Source organism: Ursus maritimus, unplaced genomic scaffold, assembly GCF_017311325.1.
Source record: "Ursus maritimus isolate PB19 unplaced genomic scaffold, ASM1731132v1 scaffold_7, whole genome shotgun sequence".
Classification (NCBI taxonomy): domain Eukaryota; kingdom Metazoa; phylum Chordata; class Mammalia; order Carnivora; family Ursidae; genus Ursus; species Ursus maritimus.
In genome coordinates, this window is record NW_024426885.1 from 51,445,190 (window position 1) to 51,467,683 (window position 22,494).

At 38.3% G+C, this 22,494-nt stretch overlaps 1 protein-coding gene across 3 annotated transcripts; it reads left to right on the top strand.

Annotated features, from left to right (window-relative positions):
• The first annotated feature begins 276 nt into the window (after positions 1-276).
• Positions 277-22,092, top strand: AP3M1 (adaptor related protein complex 3 subunit mu 1). 3 transcript variants are annotated; one of them, XM_008696062.2, is made up of 9 exons: positions 277-381; positions 9,850-10,125; positions 10,788-10,959; positions 13,741-13,878; positions 15,038-15,123; positions 16,142-16,275; positions 17,099-17,306; positions 19,090-19,234; positions 19,714-22,092. In XM_008696062.2, the coding sequence occupies exons 2-9, from the start codon at positions 9,853-9,855 to the stop codon at positions 19,812-19,814; spliced, it is 1,257 nt and encodes a 418-aa protein (XP_008694284.1). In that variant the 5' UTR covers positions 277-381; positions 9,850-9,852; the 3' UTR covers positions 19,815-22,092. The 3 variants fall into 3 exon arrangements, with proteins under 3 accessions (XP_008694284.1, XP_008694285.1, XP_008694287.1); XM_008696063.2 differs by lacking the exon at positions 277-381 and adding an exon at positions 410-657; XM_008696065.2 differs by lacking the exon at positions 277-381 and adding an exon at positions 6,086-6,373.
• The last annotated feature ends 402 nt before the right edge of the window (positions 22,093-22,494 follow it).

Here is a 22,494-nt window from a genome sequence, read left to right on the forward strand (position 1 = left end):
TCCACTCGCAGTCTTTTCCTTCCACAGCCATTGGCCCAGCCCCTTTCTGGCCCCGCCCACCCGACTGTAGGGGGACCCCAGACTGAGTTAGGCTGCGTACGAGCGCCTGAGTCCACATAGTGTGAAACCCCCCTTTCTTCTAGGTTCTGGGTGATCTAGAAGATTTAGATCCTAAACCTCAAGAGACGTCTTTCTTCTCATTCAACGTCTTTCCGCTTACTTAGCTTTCCAATACGGTAGCCGCAGTCGGTTTCTTTGAAGCTGCTAGTCAGGCAATCTATCGGGCAACCCAACTGCAGGGTCCTCGCGGCCTTCTCAGCGGCCTCACCCTGGGTCCGAGGTGGACCTGGCGCCGAATCACTGGCTGGCCCAGGTGTCGGGGTGAGTGTGGGGGGCGGGGAGTCTGCGGACAGGGAGCAGCTCGAAAACTGGGGAGCAGGCTGAATAGCTGGGACTCCGGACTCCAGCCTGGGCTGCGGGAGAGCCTCTGATGCTGACCGCGCCTCTCTCTCGGCCTTCCGGGCTTTATTGCCGGCGGGGCCGGAAGGGAGAGGTGCACCTGCAGCCCGGCCTTCTCGGGTCCCAAGCCCAAGAGGTTCAGACTCATTGGGGTCCCTTTCTGTGCTTCGGCGCGGGAAAAAGATCTTGTCACCCACGGTGAGCTGGAGTACCCACAACTTGGACCTCAGTCCCAGGCTTCTGCTTTGGAAGACAAAACCCCTGACTAACCTGAACAGACATCCTGTTAGAGGGTGGCGCCTGGATGAGCTTGGGGTAGGGAATACCGCGAGGAGAGTGTTCCAGTTTTTCAGGAGAGGTGACAGGAATCTAAACTGAGTATGGAAAAGTGATGAGCGCTGTGGCTGGTTGGATTTGGATTGTGCCCGAAGTTGAAACGTATAGCCTGTGTGATTAAGAAGGTGGTGCCATTAAAATTAGGAGACCTTACATGAGGAGGAAGAATTTTGTGGAACTTGGGATATATCGAGTTTGAAACAGTGGCTTAGGTGTGGATGGTAGAAATTTTAAAAGGGGGGGCGGGGGCTGGGAAGTAAGCCGAAAAGAAACTTTCAAGGTGAGAACCAAATCAGGTGAAGTTTCACGTAATAAGGTAAGAAGTATTTGTTTTGGTTTGGGGAAAGTTACCAATGACATGAAATGCCCCAAGGGTCAAAGGAGGAAGTTGAAGTCTGAGGCTAGGTGGCTGGATTTGATCATTAGGAAGTCATTATGTCATTTGAGAGAGGTGCTTTGATACAGCCAGTAACTGGTAGGAGAAACTGCAAGTGTAAACTAATCCTTCATCATTTGGAGCAGGAAGCAAAAGATTATTGTGGATGTCAAGTCCCTAAAAGGATCGGGGTTTGTTTTAAAGAATACGAGGCACATTCTGTTTTGGGGCAGAAAGCAAGTAACCAATGTGTAAGATTAAAGATTCAAGAAAGAGGAGATAAGACCCAGAAGAGAGAGAAGGGAGTGGGATCAAAATTTCAAATGGAAGGATTCGTTTTGGAGAGAAAGGAGGACACTTTCAATTGAGACTATAGAAAAAGCTGGGGAATGAGGTGAATGAGGAATTACCTGAAATTTGCATGTCTTTGGTAGGAAAGCTCTCTTTGCAGTAAGGTTAGTTTTTCTTACTAGATCTTAGGATTCTTACAATATTTCTAAACATTCACCATAATATACTATTGGAGTTCCCTGCAGAATATTTTTAAGTAGCCCAATAATATCTCAATGCATGAGTAGCAAATAGCTTTTATAGAGAAGAGGAATTCTCTCTCCCTCTACAAATGATGTCTCCTATTACACAGAAAAGATAGAAGCAATCATCTTCCTACAACCAGACATACAAACCTCCTTCCCTTTTGTTTAAAAAAGAAACGTGTCCAGAGGCACCTGGGTGGCTCAGTCAGTTAAGTGGCTGCCTTCAGTTATGGTCATGATCCCAGGGTCCTGGGATAGAGCCCCGAGTCAGGCTCCCTTCTCAGCGGGGAGCCTGCTTCTCCCTCTCCTCCACTTGTGCTGTCTCATGCTCTTTCTCTCTCTCAAATGAATAAATAAAATCTGGAAAAAAAAAAAAAAAAAAGAGGAAAAGTGTCCCTTATTGAGGAAGGCAGATCCTTTCATCTAGTTTCCCAATACCATCCTCACCTACTCTATCAGGATCCTCTTTTTTTCAATTATTTCCTCTCTCCTACATTATCCGCCTTTCCCCTCCTACACACACCTTTCCTTCAACAATTAGAAATATTCTTCCTTAACTGTGTGAAATACTCCCATTTATTTTCATGTCTTTTCATCCTCTTCACAGCTAGAGTTCTTGAATGTATCTACTCTCCTTATCTCTAATTTTCCCACCTCTTGTTATTTATTTCTTAGCCCATTTCAGCCTGTCTTGTTTCCTGCATTCCACTGAACTATCACTAAAACTACCTTTACTAAGATCACTAATGTCCTCTATGTGTTAAATCATAAATTCTCAATAGGGACAAAAATTGCTTCTTGTGAGGCAAAAAATAATAATACTCTTTATGTATTAAACAGTATATTTACAGTACATAAGGAGATATACAGATATCTATTATATAATATTAAAATTTTATGGGGGAGGGTGTGATTAAGGGGAGTCTGAAAAAGCCCCTCAGCAGGTAATTTTTAAAAAAAGATATTTTCAGGTTTTTTTTTCTTTTTTTGTTCAGTTCTTCTTGTAGCTTGACCTCTTTGTGCCATTTAAAATGTTTAGTATTCCATTCTTCTGGAAACACACTAACATACTCTAGTTACTAAAAATAGTTACCCCCCCTTTTTTTTTTACTGCTCTTCAGCCACATCTTCTCAGCCTTTTTTTAGGCCCACTTCCTTGACCTACTTGCTATTCAGATGTTGTTCTTTCCATAGGCTCTCTTCTTACTATGCACATTCCCTCTTTGTAGTTTTTTTTCTCCTTGTAGCTATAATTCCCATTAACAAAAAGGCATGTTTACTCATAAGTGTGTCTCCAACTTGGCTTCTCTCTGAAGCACTAGACCTACATATATAATAGTCTTTGAATATATCCATTTGGGTCAAATATATCCAGAATTGGGTCAATATATAGGACCAGGGCTAAGTGCCTCATTTTTCCTCTCATCTCCACCCCCCAAATCCACCTAATCTTTGCTCAAGCCTAAACATTTCTTTTACCTTTTTATTTTACTCCATCCCTGCTGTCAGCACTGTAGCCCATGGCCATCACCATAATTCATCTTAGAACTGGTGTCCTATTATTCAATTTACACAGTGCAATTTCTCTTACAACTGTAAATCGAATTTCATGAATTCCCTTCTTAAAACCATTAAAAATTGCACTGAGAATTAAGTAAACCAATCTCTGCTTATCTCCTTGCCAGTCTCATCTCGCCACTTCTCTTCACCTCTAAAATTGCTAAATTTGTACTGGATTTCTTGTGTTCTCTGTCATCTCGAAGATTTGTGGAATTTTGAAGGACAGTGTATTTCCCCTGTCATAATAGGAATTGCATCTTACTGTGTTAAGTTGTTTGCCTTCTTTGCCGAACTCTATACTCTGAGTTCAGGGACTTTTACTTGGTTCACCTTTCTATCCCCATTGCTTACTACATAAAACATATTCGGACTACTTGTTGAATGAATAAGTGGTCAAAATACTGTCTGAAAATCAGAGAAGCTAGATTCTTGGCTGGTCTCATGTTCTTACCTTGCATATAGGCCCTTTTATGCCTCTATTCTATGTAGAAGGAATACATTTTCTTTTTTAGACATTATTCCAAGGATATTTTGACTACCGTTCTTCCTTGACTTATGTTGAGGTTATGTCCTGAAAATATTGTAAGTCAAAGATGCATTTAATATACCTCAACCTACTGCGCGTCATAGCTTAGCCTAGCCTACCTTAAATGTGCTCAGAACACTTAACTTTAGCTCACAGTTGGGCAAAATTATCTAACACAAAGTTTATTTTATAGTTAAGTGTTGAATATCTTGTGTAATTTATTGAATGATGAAGTGAAGAACGGAATGGTTGTAAGTGTATTTGTTGTTTACTCTGGTGATCTGGTGGCTGACTGGGAGTTGCATCTTGCCGCCTCTACCCAGCATCTCAAGAGAGTATTATATCGCTCTCCTGGAAAAAGATCAAAATTCAATGTATGGATTCTAATGGATGCGTATCACTTTTGCACAGTTGTAAAGTAGAAAAATCTTAAGTCAAACCATCGTAAGTTAGGGACCATCTGTATTATAATTGCATGGTTTGTGAATCATCAGGTTGACTGTCCAACATTGGGTAAAGAGGATTTATGAAGTTAGCAGTCAAAGTTCTGACGGAATTTTCTCAAGTGGCTTTAAAATAAGCTGGTAGCATTCTGTTTTCTGATTCAAAAGTCACTAAGAACAAAAAGATGGTTGTGGTTGTAATGAGTGTGTAGCTTTCCCAGAAAGTTTATTAGAATGATTAAAGGAGCAACTGCAGCTACTAAAAGGATAAGTAACTAAAGAAACAGGCTAAATTACACTGTCGCGCGTGGCAATTATTGTTATATCCATTAGGCTCTTGATCGTAAAGGAATAGAAGAAATAAGCTCTCTCTTACATTCTTACAGTAGAAGGGTAAGGTGGGGTTACAGCTAAGCACTGTTGAGAGCTCCAAGTGTTAGGCTTTCATCTCAGCACTAAAGATAACAATAAATCCAAATGGCCGGTTTAACTTACTGTATTCTTCTGAGATTAGAACTATTGCCAACAAAAACAACTTTGTGCAAACTTCCAGGAAAGAATTTTTCACCAGTTTAAGAGGATGAGTAGGAATCTGGCCTCTAAAATAAAGGAACCATGAAGTCACTTCAAGAACAAGCAGCTCTTTTAGGGTGTACTGTGGCAACAAACTACTACAGATCCATATGAACTCTACCTTCTATAAGGTATAGTTAAGAAGATAACTTATGTAAATATAATTTCTGCTCTAAATAATTTATTAGAACACATTTTGGCTTCTGACTAAGTAAGAAGCACATCCTTCAGCTCTTCTTAAATTATAACCTCGAAGAGCACATTTGCTGCTCAGTCCGGTATGGTAACCACCAGCTACATGTAGTTATATATATTTAAATTAGTTAAAATTAAAACTTCAGTACATCCATTGCATCAGCCACGTTTCAAGTGTCCAGTGGCCACACATGATTAGTGGATACTATATTGGACAGCACAGGTGTAAGACATGGCCATCATTGCAGGAAATCCTGTTATACAGTGCGGCATTAGAGTATGTTCCTAATAATTAGTCTCCAGGAGTCAGGTAAGAACAGGAGCCCAAGATTCACCCAGACCTAGGTTTGAACCTTAGCTGATACTTATTGTGTGATCTGATTTAACATTTCTAAGACTTTACTGTCTTACCTGTAAAACGGGGGTAAGCGCAATATTTATAACATTGAATTGTGAAGATTCAACGAGATAATGTAGGGAAGTGCCTAGCATAGTGCCTGGCCCACAGTAAGTACTCAGTACCTTTTAGATATTATTAATGTATTTATTCTTAATGAATAAAAAGCTTTGAATAGAGCTGAAAATTTAGTTTTGTGAAGAGTACCATATTCCATAGCTGGCTCACTTACATGCTCAAATCTGAGTCTCTGAGTGGATTACAGTGTTCTCCTTTCAGCCACACTATATTTCAGATGATGATTTTATTCTACAAAAAGGTGTCATAATACAAATTTAGTTGCAGATCTTATCATTGGATATTCCTGTTTCTTTTTCTTTTTTAAGTGTATCAGCAGGGTTAGAGTTAAAGTCAGTAAGTTCTGTATAACAAGTCTGTATTCCAGTGACACTACTTAACACTCAAATAGAAATATACAGCTGACACAAAGCAAACCTGTTAAACAAAGCATCTGACTGTATAATTTCTTTATCTGACTAGATAAAGTAGAAAAATTTAACAGGTTTCAGTATTAATCCAGAAAAATTTAGTAGGTCCAAAACCTCAGGGTTTATTGCTGCCAAATCACATTGATTGCTTGGCTAAATAGAGATGGCTTTGAACAAAGAAACATTTTTTTGTTTCTAATAATCAGGAACCGTAAAATGTTAACAGCATTCATATTTATTAAAACAGTAATTACTAAAACACATCTTAGTATTTACATAAAAACTTCTGAACATGTGCCAAATGGGAAGGGGAAATCATCACCAGGTAGTCCTTATATGTCAGCTGCTTTCATAAAATAAATGACTTGCTCTCAAAAGAACTGGTCAGGTTGGTGTCATTGTTTTCTGTCTCAACAGAATTGAATAAATCCATTCTGGAAAATCTTCCTTTCCTCTTTGGAATTTATCTTCATGCAGAGAAACTGTATGTATTCATTTTAAATTTTTTATATTTGGACTACACTTACACAATACTATAATTTTGAATTAGTGACCACTAGACTAAACACTTGGTAAGTGATGTTACCTACGTAAAAGAAAGGAACACGTTAAGGTAATTAGGTATTTTTCTATTGTCCCCCATTTGCAAGGATAATAAAGTTTTTATCTGAAGTATAGTTAACACTCAGAAAATTATATGTCACAATATAAAACCCAATGCATTATCACAAAATGAATACAACTTGTAACTATCATGTAAATCAAGAAATAAAACATTACAAGCACCTTAGGAAACATCCCCCATGCCCCTCTTAGTCACTACCCCCACTCTCCATAAAAGATAGCACTTGATTTCTCAAACCATAGATTAGTTTTGTCTGTTCTGGAACGTCATATAAATAGAATCATACTGCATGAATCCTGTTGCATCTGGTTTTGTTTGTTCAATATAGTTTTCGTAAGGTTCATCCATATTTGTTTCATGTAACAATAGTTTGTTTTCATTGCTATATAATATTTCATTTTAATAGTACACTATAGTTTATTTTTCCATTGTACTATTAATAAATATTTGAGTTGTTCCAGGTTTTCACTATAACAGTATATTTTTATACATGTTTTTGGTATACATTTGTATATATTTATGTTTAATCCACCTGGGAGTAGATTCGTGTGTCACAGTTATTAAGAATATTTTTTTAAGTGAAATACAATTCACATACTACAAAACTCATCATTTTAAAGCATACCATTTAGTAGTTTTTAGTGTATTCACAAGGTTGCACAACCATTATCTCTAATTCCAGATTTTTATCACCTTAAAAAGAAATGGCAAACCCATAAACACTAACTCCCCATTCTTTCTCTTCCACCCAGCCCCTGGCAACCACTAACCTAATTTCTGTCTCTGTAGATTTGCTTATTCTGGACATTTTATGAAATGAAATCATATAATATGTGACCTTCTGTGTCTGGCTTCTTTTACCCAGCATAATATTTTCATGGTTCATTCCTTTTTATAGTTGAATAATATTCCATTGTTGGAAAATTATGTACTCATTTATCAGTTGATAGACATTTGAGTTGTGTCCACTTTTTGACTATTCTGAATAATGCTGCTAGGAACATTTGTATATAAGTTTTTGTATGGACATCCATTTCCAGTTCTCTTGCTTACATACCTACGAGTAGAATTGCTGAGTTATTTGGTAACTCTGTCTTTAACTTTTTGAAGAACTCCGTTTTCCACCCCATCTGTACCATTTTACATTTCTGCGAACAATGTATGAGGGTTCCAGTTTCTCCACATTCTTGTGAATACTTGTTATTGTCTGCATCTTAATTATATCTAGCCTAATGGATATGAAATGTTACCCCATTGTGATTTTGATTTACAGTTGAAAAGGTGTTGAGCACCTTCCCATGTGCTTATTGATCATTTGTGTGTCTATCTTCTTTGAAGTAATGTCTTCAGATTCTTTGCCCATTTTTTTTTATTATGTTCTTTTTATTATTCAGTGGTAAGCATTCTTTTTATATTCTGGATAGTAGTCTCATAAGATATATGGTTTACCATTATTCTCTCATTCTGTGGGTCATCTTTTTATTTTCTTGATAATGTCCTTCAAAATACAAAAGTTTTAAATTCTGATACAAGTCCAGGTTATCTGTTTCTTCTTTTGTTGCTCGTGCTTTTGGTGTCATCTAAAAAAAAGTAATCCTGGGGCGCCTGGGTAGCGCAGTCGTTAAAGCGTCTGCCTTCGGCTCAGGGCGTGATCCCGGCGTTCCGGGATCGAGTCCCACATCGGGCTCCTCCGCTAGGAGCCTGCTTCTTCCTCTCTCACTCGCCTGCTGTGTTCCCTCTCTCGCTGGCTGTCTCTCTGTCACATAAATAAATAAAATCTTTAAAAAAAATAAATAAATAAAAATAAAAATAAATAAAAAAACGTAATCCAGGGTCATGAGGACTTAATGGATACATTTTTTTCTAAGGGTTTTTAATAGTTTCAGCTCTTATATTTAGGTCTTGATACATTTTGAGTTACTTTTTATACATGGTATGAGGTAGAGGTCCACATTCATTCTTTTGCATGTGGGGATCCAGTTGTCCCAGCACCATTTGTTGAAAAGACTATTCTCTCTTCCACTGAATGGTCTTGGCAATTTTATCAAAAAATCAATTGACCATATATGTAAAGGTGAATTTCAGAATTCTCCATTCTATTCCATGGATCTGTACAACTGTTCTGCCAGTACCACATAGTACATTTGTAGTAGGTTTTGAAATCTAGAAGTATGAGTCCACCAGATTTATTCGTTTTCAAGATTGTTTTGGCTATCCTTGGTCTCTTTCATTTCTGTATGAATTTTAGGATCATCCTGTTAGTTTCCACAAAAAAAGGCAGCTGGCACTATAGTAGGGATTGCATTGAATCTTAAGCCAATTTGGGGGGTATTGCTCTCTTAACAATATTACGTTTTCTAATCCATGGATGTGAAATGTCTTCCCATGTTTTAGATATTTTTAATTTCTAATTTCTTCCAGTGATGTTCTGTACTACTCAATGTATACTAATAATGTTCTGTACTATTCTATATTGATGACATTCTGTACTATTCAGCGTACTTGCACTTTGTTAAATTTAGTCCTAAATATTTTGATCTCCTTGATGCTCTTGTAAATGGAATTATTTTCTCAATTTCGTTTTCAGGTTATTCATTGCTAATGTGTAGAAATACAATTGTTTTTTTAAAAATACTAATCTTGGATCCTGCAACCTTGCTGAACCCGTTTATTAGCTATGATTTTGTGCATGTGAGCATGTGTGTGTGTGTTCCTTAGGACTTTACATATGCAAGATTGTATCATCTGCAAATTGAGGTAGTTTTATTTCTTCCTTTCCAATTTAGAAATGTTTTGTTTCATTTTCTTGTCTAAGTGCCCTGGCTAGAATCTCCAGTACCATACTGAACAAAAATGGTGAGAGTGAACATCATTGTTTATTCTTGATATTAAAGGGAAAGCTTTTAATCTGTAGTCATTAAATATGATGTTAGTTATGGGATTTTCACAGATGCTCTGCTCTCTTGGGGTTAGGAAGTTTCTTTTTCTAGTTGAAGTGTTTTTATTGTAAACAGATGCTAGATTTAATCCAATGATTTTCCTGCATGTTCTGAAATAATTAAGTGTTTGTCTTTTATGTATATTGTATGTTACATTGATTGATTTTCATATGCTGAACCCATCTTCCATTCTTAGAATAAATCCCATTGGTCGAGGTATATAATCTTTATGTGTTGCTAGATTCAGTTTCTTAGTATTTTGTCAAGGATTTCTACAGCTATTCTTAAGTGATCTTGGTCTGTGGTTTCTTCTGTTGCCTTGGTCTTGTTTTGGTGTCAGAATAATACAAAGATAATTTTTGATGTACACTAAATTTAAACTTTTTTTCCCCCCAGAAAATGATCCACAGTCTATTTCTCATAAACTGTTCCGGTGACATATTTCTTGAGAAGCACTGGAAGAGTGTTGTGAGCCAGTCTGTCTGTGATTATTTCTTTGAAGCTCAAGAGAAAGCTGCTGATGTTGAAAATGTACCACCTGTCATTTCAACACCTCATCACTACCTCATCAGTATCTACCGGGATAAGCTCTTCTTTGTGTCTGTCATACAGACTGAAGTGCCACCTCTCTTTGTAATTGAGTTCCTACATCGAGTTGCTGACACTTTTCAGGTTGGTTATTCATCAGGTTTTTTTAACTTAAACTACTCAAGTTAATTGGGGATGGGACACATAATTACATTCTTTAATTATCCAGTTTTTGATATGTCTTCTGTCTGTCTGTCTCTCCTTTTCAGCTAAGCATAAATTCATAAACCCTTTTTTTGGGGTGCACAGCAGTACACATGGCTGCTCCATTCACTGTTTCAGTAGAACACAGTAATCTCGTGGTCATGGAAGCCATATTTTTTATGTGTATTACATATTATGTCATCAGGAAACAGTAATGCCCTCTACATACAGTTCTCTGAATGGTCCCAAGATTTTTATTGGTTATGTAATCTTCTAATATTTACATTTTATTACTTGCTAATTATACTAAATAATTGAAAACTTATCTGTGTTTTGGGGGTTACCTAATCAGGGCAAATTAAGTTTATAGTACACATCCTAGTTTAATGTTTCAATGTACTCTCTGGCTTAATATGTAATAGGAATTCAGTTCAATCTAAAAATATTGAGGAATAGAACTATAGAGGGTTTTTTCCCTCTGACTTACATATTTTCAACATCTTAATGAATTATGCTACTGTAAGTTTATTCTTCTGAACAGAGTATTTAGAAAGCCTTTCTTCATGCCTTCCATTGTGCAATATTGTGTACATTTTGTTAAGGACTACTTTGGTGAGTGTTCGGAAGCTGCAATTAAGGATAATGTGGTCATTGTATATGAGCTCTTGGAAGAAATGTTAGACAACGGATTTCCACTGGCTACTGAATCTAATATTTTGAAAGAACTGATTAAACCACCAACAATTCTCCGTTCTGTCGTCAACTCTATTACAGGTAAGGTGAAAACGTGCTGTATTAGGAACTGAACAATTAAAACTTTATAAACAACTCCTTGTTGCTTATGATCTGGCAGATTATTAAGGTACTCCAGTTTGGCCAGAGTTAAAGTTAGTAGTATTGTTAAAATGAATGTGTATTTCTTTTCATGGGGAAACTAGGTCTTAAATGGAAAGAAAACTTGATTATTACCCTTTTATTATAGATAGGTTTTTCTATAAGACCACAATAACATTATTACTGTTACTTAACACTAAATAATAAGACTGAATAAATTTTCCCAGTTAATCCTAAAAAGCCAGTATAGTGAGGCTATAAAAGGGAAGACTTTATGTGAGGCTACTTAGAAGAACATTTAATCTACTTATAGACTGGCATTTTAATATTTAAATTAGCGTTATTTTATGTGATGTGATGAAGATGTCAGCTAACACTATACTGGGTAATCATTGTAGTAGATAAGTGTATCAAATCAACATGCTGTATACCTTAAACTTAACACAATGTTGTATGTCAATGATACCTCAATAAAAGCTGGGAGAAAAATAAAAATTAATAAATAGCATTATAAAACTGGCATTATGTTGCTACCCCAAATTACTAGGAAATAGAAAATTTAAGACTCTTCACCACAGAGTACATATTGTCTCCTCCAAGTCTTTGTTTTAAACATGCAAAAGATTTATTAAAACAAAAAGAGATAGGAAATTAGTCTACTTTTGAGATCTCATGCATTATGGGCCTTGTACTTGTGTTATTAATTTTTGTTTATTTCTTGAGTATAGCTAGAAATTAGGTACATCCAGATGACAGTATTTTTTGAGAGTATTGAAGTCTTCTAGAGAAAGATTTCCGTGAAATATTACATGCCACACCAGCTATGCTGTCTACCATTTTAAATCCCTCTCCACGTGTATTGACCTAAAAAATGGGGCAAGAGAAGCCTATGAAAAAGCTATATCCATCTTCTGTATAAGGCTGAGTGTTAGCAGAAATTCACGAAAAGATAAAATGGAATGTATGTACCTAGAACTTATGCTCTGGATGGGAGATTGGGAAAAAAATTAAAGTGCATAAATAATATAAGATTGTAAAAGGCAATTCCAGACTTTACAAACAATACAATGACACTGGAAAGTACACATGATATAGTATTAAATAGAAAAAAAATCACAAAACTATAAAAATTTCTCTTAATTACACATAAACATTGATACAGACAGAAAAGTTCTAAAATGTTTTCAGTGACCATCTCCAGCTAAGAAGCTGCATACTGTCTTTATTTTTACTTTATACTTTATAATTTTTAAAATAAACATGTATTTTATAGTAACAAAAAGTAGAATGAAAATGTATAGATTATTAACGTAGTGTATTATGAAATTAAGGAGAATGGTTCAGTAGATAAACTGTGGTGCTTAGCCCCAGTGCAGGGCCCTAGAGAATCAGCAGAATTTAGGGAGAGAGGGAGGAATAAGAGCATTCTATAGATGGAATTATATAAGAAAACACACATAGTGAAAAACCACGAATTGTATTAATTCATTTATCAGGAACAGAGCTGTTTTTTTAGCTGAGTAATGAGGTTTAAAACTTAAAAGTTGAGGAAGTTCTTGAATGCTAGGCTAAATATTTAGTTTTTATCATAAAGCCAGTGTGGAAACATTGAAAGTTTGAACAGGAAGGTGAAAGCAATGTTTTTAGAAAATTCTGGAAACCAAAAGGTTTGGAGACACAAACACCAATCATAATTAGACTGTAAAGTTATACATACAGTATGATCACAATTGTATTTTAAGGTGCAGTCAGAAAAAAAGCAAACCTATCAGAATAGAAAAAAATAAGTACAACCTATTTATGAGGGAAATGTTTAAAGAAATATACCAAAATGTTAATGGTAGTTGTATTTTGGTACTAGGAAAATGGATTCCTTTTAGCCACTTTTCTGAACTTTTCCATGTGTTGTTGTTATTAAGCATGTACTACATTTGAGTTGGAAATGTAAATTAACCAAAATGTTAACTATGTCACAGCTCAAGGGCATGTTTTGGAGACCAGACTTATTTTCAGACATATGTCAATTTACCAGTTAATTAGCCAGATATTAAACATTAGCCATATTGCAGCCATTTGGGTGTGCCGACCTTAAAATGGGAAAAGGCCAAAGTGTATTCTTCATCCAGTTACTCCGCTGAGGCCTGCTTGGCAGTATCCCATGTAGAATTTAAGCTGAATACCAAAGGCCTACTTACCACTCTGTATTCTCAGTGGAGACATTTTATCGGCAGAAGGTTTTGAAACAACTAGCCTCTTTTCTTCATCAGTGGCAGCAGGACGAGATTCTGTTGTTGAGCCACTGGAATTAGGTTAGGTTACTATTAACACACAGGAAGCAAAAGATAAGTAAATGAATTTAACCTGGTTTGGCACATAGAAGACCACATGGCCTATTTCTGTCTTCTAGAAATTTGATCATGTTGGTATGGCTGTATCTCCAACAATTCTGGAAACTATCCACAACTTCAGTGAAGGAAAACCCAAACATTTAAAGAAGCAGCTACAGCATTCTTTTTTTTTTTTTTTTTTCTGTTAATAGCTTGTCTTTCTTTCTTTTTTTGTTTTTAAAGTAAACTATACACCCAATGTGGGCTCAAACTCACAACCCCAAGGTCAAGAGTCGCACACTCTACCAACTGAGCCAGCCAGGAACCTCTGTTAATAGCTTTCCTGATCACCATTTTATGCATTACCTTTGCTTTCTCCTTTTTCGACTTCTAGGCAGTAGTAATGTTGGGGACACACTCCCCACTGGGCAGCTGTCCAACATCCCATGGCGCCGGGCAGGGGTAAAGTACACAAACAATGAAGCCTATTTTGATGTCGTTGAAGAAATAGATGCAATTATAGATAAATCAGGTAATTGTGTGCATGTGGTCTTACTTGGGAAGAACAGTTGAGCTGTCATAAGCTGAATAGAAAATTCAAATCCCTTGGTAGTATGGTTTCAGCAGAAAGGCATTCATTTCCTAATAGCTTAAAAATCTGTTTATTTTGCCCAGAGGTTACATATAATTTTCATAACCACTAGCTGAGCTCTGCCAAACCTTTGTAAATCAGATCTCATGCTGCCTTACTTTAAACCAGTTATTACCCTGTATGCCTCTCCCTCTTGCCATTTTTTCAACATTTATTGTTTTCTACCATGCACCATACTTTTGCTACCACTGTATATGCACTACTTCTAATAAAGACCCCAGACAAGACAGTGGTACTGTAATTAGAAACATAAAATTTTATTAAAAACATCTAGTCTAACCCTCACATTTTATACATAAGGAAACTGAGGCTCAGAAGGGTTTAGTAATCTGCTTAAGGTCACACAGCTAGTTGGTGTGTGAAAATGAGCTATTGTGAATTAATAGCCAATATCTTTTCTTCATTGAGTGCCCTTTTCATTATAAAATCCCATCATACAGAATAATAGCTGTATTATTACAGAATATTGGCTCCTATTTCTTAAAAAGTTGACAGCTTAGTCCATTTCAATGAGAAATTCACCTCATTTTTAAATTCCATTAAAAATATTTTAACTTCAAACACTTTTTTTTCCTAAGAGGGAAAGAGTTGGGGGAGAGGACAGAGGGAGGGAGAGAATCTTAAGCAGACTTCACACCCAGCATGGAGCCCAAGGCAGGGTTCAATCGCATGACCCTGAGATCAGGACCTGAGGCGAAATGAAGAGTCAGACGCTTAAGCAACTGAACCACCCAGGCACCCCAAAAATACTTTAATTTCATCTCCAGCAGTCTTACGAGGTTGACTCTATCAAGATAGAGGCAGGTTTGATATTCCTTAGAATTTCCACAGTCCTACCAGAATTAGGTGTGGGCTGTGGCACTTAGCAAAGAAGCTGCCGTAACCAATGTAATGGATCCCCTATCCACTAACTTGTTAGTAGATGTGGAAGTTTCATTATGTCTGACACCCAGGAGTTGTCTCCATTACTTCAGATACAGTGATCGCTCTAGTAAAGACTCAGATTCCAGTGATGTTATCACTTTCTTTCTTTCTTCAGGATCTACAGTCTTTGCAGAAATTCAGGGGGTCATTGATGCTTGCATTAAGCTATCTGGAATGCCTGACCTTTCTCTTTCTTTCATGGTAAGTTTTGTTCTGTCCTATAGCTCTTTGCATGCCTAATATATATGAGGTACTAAATGAAATGATAAATACTGAGAGTTGTTTATCTCTTAGATTGTAAGGATTATCTCAGAAATATTGTAAAATTATTTATTTATGTGTTTATTTATTTATAGAACGTGTGTGCACATGAGTGAGCAGGGGGAGGGGCAGAGGGAGAGAAAGAGAGAATCTCAAGCAGACTTCATGCTGAGCCAGGAGCCCAACATGGGGCTCGATCTCACAACCCTGAGGTCATGACCTGAGCGGAAATCAAGAGTCAGCCCTTAACTGGCTGAGCCACCCAAGCGCCCCCATCTCAGAAATACTCTTAACCAGCTTCCCAAGACAGTAGTTTATGTGATGAGCATGGTCTTTATGGAAGGCTGAGGAGAGGTCTTCTCCTGGGTGTTTTAGTGGCTTAAATGGCTGGCTGGCTTGTGCAAATCTGTAGTCTCACTTACTAAATTAGTATTTGCTTTGCTGGTATGAAAAGGCATTGATCTTTTGCATCATTTTAGACTCAGCATGATCTACTACTAAGAAAAGAGAATGGAGTTCTAATGCTAACTTAACTTGTCCTGCCCCACATATAAAATATTTGTGGGGCACCTGGGTGGCTCAGTCGGTTAAGTAGCCGGCTCATGATTTTGCCTCAGGTCATGATCTCAGGGTTCTGGGATCGAGCTCCATGTCGGGCTCCATGCTCAGTGGGGAGTGTGCTTGAGGATTCTTTCTCCCTCTACCTTTGCCCCTTCCCCCACTCACGCACATGCACGCACACGCTCTTTCTCTCTCTCTGTCTCTCAAATCAATAAATCTTTAAAAATATATTTGAAAGCCTTGTGAGACCATTAAGTTTGTGTTATTTTGGTCATAGTAACAAACTCTTAACATGACTGTTTTATCCTTAGGGAGTATATTAATGTCTCATAATATCTGAGTAGAGTTGCCATATTGCATGCACTCTATGAATATTGCTGTCTTGTTTTCCTGGCAGAACCCACGTCTTCTAGATGATGTCAGCTTCCACCCCTGCATCCGGTTCAAGCGCTGGGAATCTGAAAGAGTTTTGTCATTTATTCCTCCAGATGGAAATTTCCGACTCATATCATATCGTGTCAGCTCACAGAAGTATGTTGATACATCAGCTAGAAATCTGTATCAGTGTGATGGGTATTCACCTTACCTTTTTCATTCTGACAGTCAGATACTTGAATTCGTCACTGCTCCCTTTAGCCATAGCTCGCCAGGAAACTCAGGAAGAACTGGTGAAAATATTTATCTAAAATAATCAGCATACCTTGAATATGAGAATGTAAAAGAGACTAGTAAAACATACACCTAAGAACAAGCATTTTGGACTGTGCATAGCCCACACAAAACCTTGAACCCATGCCATAATTTTACTGTGGTCTGTAGATTTCAGAGCTGACGGGAGACAAACACATCTCTAGCTCTCTAGGCTATCTGCCAGCTAACTGGCTTCAGGTCACTCTTTTGTGCACTAAGGTTTAAATGAATTGGCATTGTGAATTGTAAATGGTTTGTCCCTTGAAAATATTAGAAGGTATGTGGGTAATATCAGATGGGACTCAAAAGCAGATATGTGGCTATTACCACATAGGAATTGTTTTATTTAGGATAATTTTAAATTATCTTTTCTGTGGGAATTTCTTCAGACGAGGGCTATTTGTCCCAGTTGTTTATACTATCTTGATTCCTGTCTTGATTTGTATACTTACTGCTCAGAAATTGTGTAATTCCTCGTGCAGTGGTACTCATACCCTCTGGTGAGTATCACTGAATGCTGAATCGCCAGGTCTGGGGGGTAAATGGCCCCATAATGGAGTCAAAGGTAGGGTAGGATACTCTGGACTTAGGTTTCCAGGCTACCTCTGGAGCTGTCTCACACCATTAATTATGTTTGTGGTTGTGTCTGTCTTTCTCTTCTCAGTCTAGTGGCAATACCGGTGTATGTGAAACATAGCATCAGCTTTAAGGAGAACAGTTCTTGTGGTAGATTTGATATTACAATTGGACCAAAGCAGAATATGGGAAAAACTATTGAAGGAATCACAGTAACAGTTCACATGCCAAAAGTTGTGCTGAATATGAACCTGACACCAACACAAGGCAGCTATACATTTGATCCGGTTACCAAGGTACAGCCACCTCTAATCAAGAGTGAGCAAATGTTTCTGCAATCTTTATTTTATGATGGCAGGGAGGGCAGAAGGAAGGGTTTGATGTCTTGGTTAAAACTAAAGTTACTGGGGTGCCTGGGTGGCGCAGTCGTTGGGCATCTGCTTCGGCTCAGGGCGTGATCCCGGCGTTCTGGGATCGAGCCCCACATCAGGCTCCTCCGCTGGGAGCCTGCTTCTTCCTCTCCCACTCCCCCTGCTTGTGTTCCCTCTCTCGCTGGCTGTCTCTGTCAAATAAATAAATTAAAAAAAAAAAAAAAAAAAAAACTAAAGTTCCTAACGAAACCTGGAGAGCGTACTGTGCTGTGCTCTCGCTACTGACTGTGGAGGGAATCCCACATCTGCTGCTGCAGAGACAAACCAAAAAGTGAGACTCATTCTGTTCTCCTTCATAGTGTGCCTTTCCTCATCCAGCGAGATGCACTTGCTGAGGAATAAGATGTAAAAAGCCTTTTACTAGGATGATCGGTAGGGGAAGAAAGGGATAAAGAAAGGGGGGGTAATCAGAAGGGGGAATGAAACATGAGAGACTATGGACTATGAGAAACAAACTGAGGACTTCAGAGGGGAGGGGGGTGGGGGAATGGGATAGACCGGTGATGGGTAGTAAGGAGGGCACGTATTGCATGGTGCACTGGGTGTTATACACAACTAATGAATCATCGAGCCTTACATCGGAAACCGGGGATGTACTGTATGGTGACTAACATAATATAATAAAAAATCATTTAAAAAAAAAAAAAAGATGTAAAAAGCCTTTTAAAAAGAGAAAAGCGTTATCTGGATATAAGGAGTTAGTATTGTAGTCTGTTAATTGTTAAATTTTCTGTAGAAATTGATCGTTAAGACTTTTCTTTTTAATTTAAAAGCACTGTTCCATACTCTTCTACAGGGGATGCTGGCTAGGAAAGCAGCTTCCTCACCACACATAAACGTGTCTCTAGCAAAGGGTTTTCAGGGAAACTGTAGAAGATGGGTTTTCTCTTAGCTTCTTGCTTGGGGAAAAAGTATGATTAAACAGCAGAGTCATTGAGCCGCCTGATACGTGAAAAGGCGTATTTTTAAATAAAATCTTTGAATGTTAAAGATCATCTAATCCAGTCCTAAAGATTTGAAGAACCTCCCCAGAGACTACCCAGGCCTGAGAAATGGAGGGAGAGTAGCTCCAGATCCCTGGCCCTTCACCTTGGCTTCAACTGTAATAGCTTCCTTTTCTTGACTATTACTGAGCTTCCACACTAAAGATTTTATTGGAACAAAGAAAGCTAAAAGTTTAAGCAGCATCAATTTAGGTCCATTTTCTCATGTCACAGGAAAGTAAACTGAGGCCGGAGGCTTACAGTGAAGGTGGTATAGTAGAAGGAACATATGAAATCCGATTAGCTTCAAATTCTAGCCGTGCTTTTAAACTAGCTGTGTGACCTTGAGCAAGTCATTTGACCACTGAGCCTCAGTTTCCTTGTAAAAGAAGACAAAATCTGTATCACAGGCCTCTTTGAGATAACGTATGAATAGTGCTAAGCACAGTGCTGTATCCAAAAGTAAGTAGATTCTCTACAAATGTTGGTCCTCTGCCCTCACCATTCAGAGTCACAGAACTGATTCATGGTAAAGTTCCGTGAAGATCCCAGGTCTGTTGTTCCCAAGACACTGTGCTTCATTCTGTACGGAAGTTGATGGTGTCTTTGAACATTTGTCTTTAGTAAATGGTTCAGATTGTATTTGTTTTCTATGTCTTTTTAAGGTACTAACATGGGATGTGGGAAAAATTACTCCACAAAAGCTCCCAAGTCTTAAAGGACTGGTAAATTTACAGTCTGGAGCACCCAAGCCAGAAGAGAATCCGAGTCTCAACATACAGTTCAAGATCCAGCAGCTTGCTATTTCTGGTAAGGAGAAGTTTTGACTTGTGTTTAAGTGTGAACTGAGTTTTGCTGAGGTCAGCTCTCAGGAGCTCAGAAGGGTACGAGCATACCCTCTTTAGAGAGAACAACAGCTCCAGTTTGCCTGTAAACACTGGGCTATGGGGCCATCCTCTCAGGTACGATGATTTTGCAGAGCACCTTATTTCACACAGCTTTCTTCCACGGCACCCTCCTCCTCCAAGCACAAAGGAAGGAGTCATTCATACTCAGAAAGAATTATCCTTAAAAGACATTCCTTGCCCACATGGGAATCTAAACTAAAACCATCCCCCCACAGTGCTGTAATTTGTGAATAGAAGAAGGGAGATTGCTTCCAAATGGTAGAAGGGACACTTGGTTAATGTCACATTTACTGGGTAGTGTTCATTGCTAAACAAATACTTGTTGGTTGGTGTGGCCAGGAAAATAATTTGTCCTTTCCTTACCTATTCTTTTTGATACAGGCTTAAAAGTAAACCGCTTGGACATGTATGGGGAGAAATATAAGCCATTTAAAGGAGTCAAATATGTCACGAAAGCTGGAAAGTTCCAAGTGAGAACATGAGAAGAGGCCAAAATTCCTCAAGATCTGTTTGTTTTCCTAGTGTCATTATAGTTTATTACTGTTAGGTACCAAGTGGGTGGGAATACATATTCTAGTCCAGGCATTCCTATTGAGCTACACACAGCTACCGAAGTTGCTTAGTAATCAACGTAGGGTTCTGAAGAGCTTTAAGCTAAGGAAACTTTGAATGACTTAGCTTATTTTGTATCTTTTCGGTTAGGAAGATTCTGGAGGTGATTGCCTCCATAGGGGGGCATCAGCTGGAGGCTGCACATTATCACAGTAAAAGGCAAAGGCTGCAGTGATGACTCTCCCCTGAAACAAGTGACCTGGTCTCAGCAGGAGCTGTCTTCATCTGTAATATGATGTATCAAGTGCAGCCAAACGTCACACCTGTCCCGAATCAGCATCTGTCCCAGCAGAGGAAGTTCCCCCCACCCCAAGTTTACAAAAAACTGCCTCTTCAAGTGTTTGCCTTATTCAGCTTTTCACTTGTGCCATTAAGCAAGCACTGTAGCAAAAGCCACTTCCACTGGCCCTGGCACGGAGCCCCACTGCTCCAGGCTCCATTCTCACTGTACTTGGTCTTGTATTTTTTATAAATAAGATTTTTATGTAGAGCTCAGATTTTGATTTACAGGGACCTTGCTGCAGGAAGTACTATCTCAGTTTTGTGCCACTAGTTTAGCTGTTAGATAGCATAGCAAAAATTATTTCTATCAAAGGGGCGAATGCTTTATTAAGGCAATAAAAGGGAACACTACTGCTTTTAGGAAGTTATTGCAAGCACAAGCATTTGAGATTTGAAGCAAATTAAAGCATAAAAGAGAAACTTAAGTGAACTTTGCCACCTTCATGTTTTATAAAGCTTATCAACACCCCTTAAACCATTGTTAGCCTAAAGGCCTCAAGCCCTAGTTCAGCAAAAGAAAGAAGATGTGCCTGCTTCACTGTCCTCACTTTTTGTTAATCTTTTATCTTTTTTATTGTTGTTCTTAAGGTCTTGAAATTACCTGCATCCCTTGTCTTCAGGGGGAGCTCCCTTTTCATATAGTGTGTGCTTCCCAAGGCTACAGTGGTCAATAAGTTCCTTCCTGAAGCTGTTGTCGTAATTGTTACTTGCATGTCTCTACTGTACTGAGTACTTGAAGTACACGATATTGAGGCAGTAACAAGATCCTCAGTAACACTGATGAAACCATATTGATCGTCTTGGTTGGTAAGCCAGTCTAGAGTTGTATCATTTCACTCAACTTCACTGGCTTTGAAGTCCTTGCCCAGTCATTTTGCCTCATTAGACCTAAAGAATGGAGAAGGGCTGAGAGATACAAGTACTTGTTCTTGATGGTTCCCACTTGTTCTTGCTTATGCTGTTAGTTTTCCTCTCCTGTTCCTCTATTCTTTTCATTCCTCTCGGCTTATAATTCTCTTTTCCTTAACCTGCTAACAATGGCCCTTAAATTCATCCCATTCTGCTGTCAAGGGCTAGTGGTCGATGCTGCTACAGAGAGCCCACCAGACAGCAGCCTTCTTACCTTTGCCTGCCTGGGGATCCTAGCCTTCCTTTCATCTAATGGGAAATGGCACTTTTTGCAAATATGAAATTTCTTGGGTAACCAATATCAGCTTGGCAGCTAAAATGAAGATGTTGCCAAATATTTATTCCCTTTGCCTAACATTGATTACCCAGTCCAATTGCTTTTATTTTCAATGTCTTTTAATGTCCTATCTCAATCAGTACATTTGTTTTTCTTTCTGCAGAATCCCTAATCTCAACCATGTATATCTGGACTGTCCAGTTTTCTTTCTGTGCTATCTTCTCTTATATATAAATAAGCAGATTATATGCAAAGAGTTCCTTGTCTCTAGCAATTTCTGCTAAAACTTCCAAGTAGATTGTTTCCTTTTACAATTAAATTATTGTATTTATTAATTTGAATCCAGTAAATCCTTTCTCCAATCTGGCTATACTGTCAATAAAAAGATGAAAGCAACGAGTTGATTTTTTAGCTCGACTGTTGATTGAGGGTTCTCAGATGGGCACGCCTCAGCGTCAGAGCAGGCCAAGCATGACCAGACTTTGTTCTGTATCGTCCCATAAGGTGTCAGGGTTGCTGCAAAGCATTAACAAGTGCTCCTCTCTTAACCTCAGTGTGTTAACAGCCATGGATACTTTCTCTGAACATTACCCTCTGGCCAGAGACTAAGCAGTAAGTGGTCACAGTTACTCTCCCTGTCCCCACCCCCACCTACTAATAATAAAGATCCATGAATACTTTGTAATAGTAGAATGTTTTTCAAACACAGAATCCAGCTAATCTCAGAATTGCCCCATTTTATAAATTCTTAAAGATCTCCTAAGAGCAAATGAAGTAGATGCTCATTTTCTGCATAAGGAAGTTACCATCCGTTTATTCAAAGAGAATTCATGGGATGGGTTCATTCCTAAAGTGGTGCCACAGAACAACCCTTGGAAGATGCTGGTCTTAACTGTTCTGAGAGTCCTCTGGTTTGAGAAAACAGCTAAAAAATATAATGCAGCAGGAAAGCAGCACCCATGAACATATGGTGAGTAACAAAAATGAGACCATGAATTCTGTTTTCAGATATTGCCGATCTAATTCCGTAGCCTTGGACGCTTCTCTTTAATTCCGGCAGTCTGGAATCTTGCCTCCCTTGT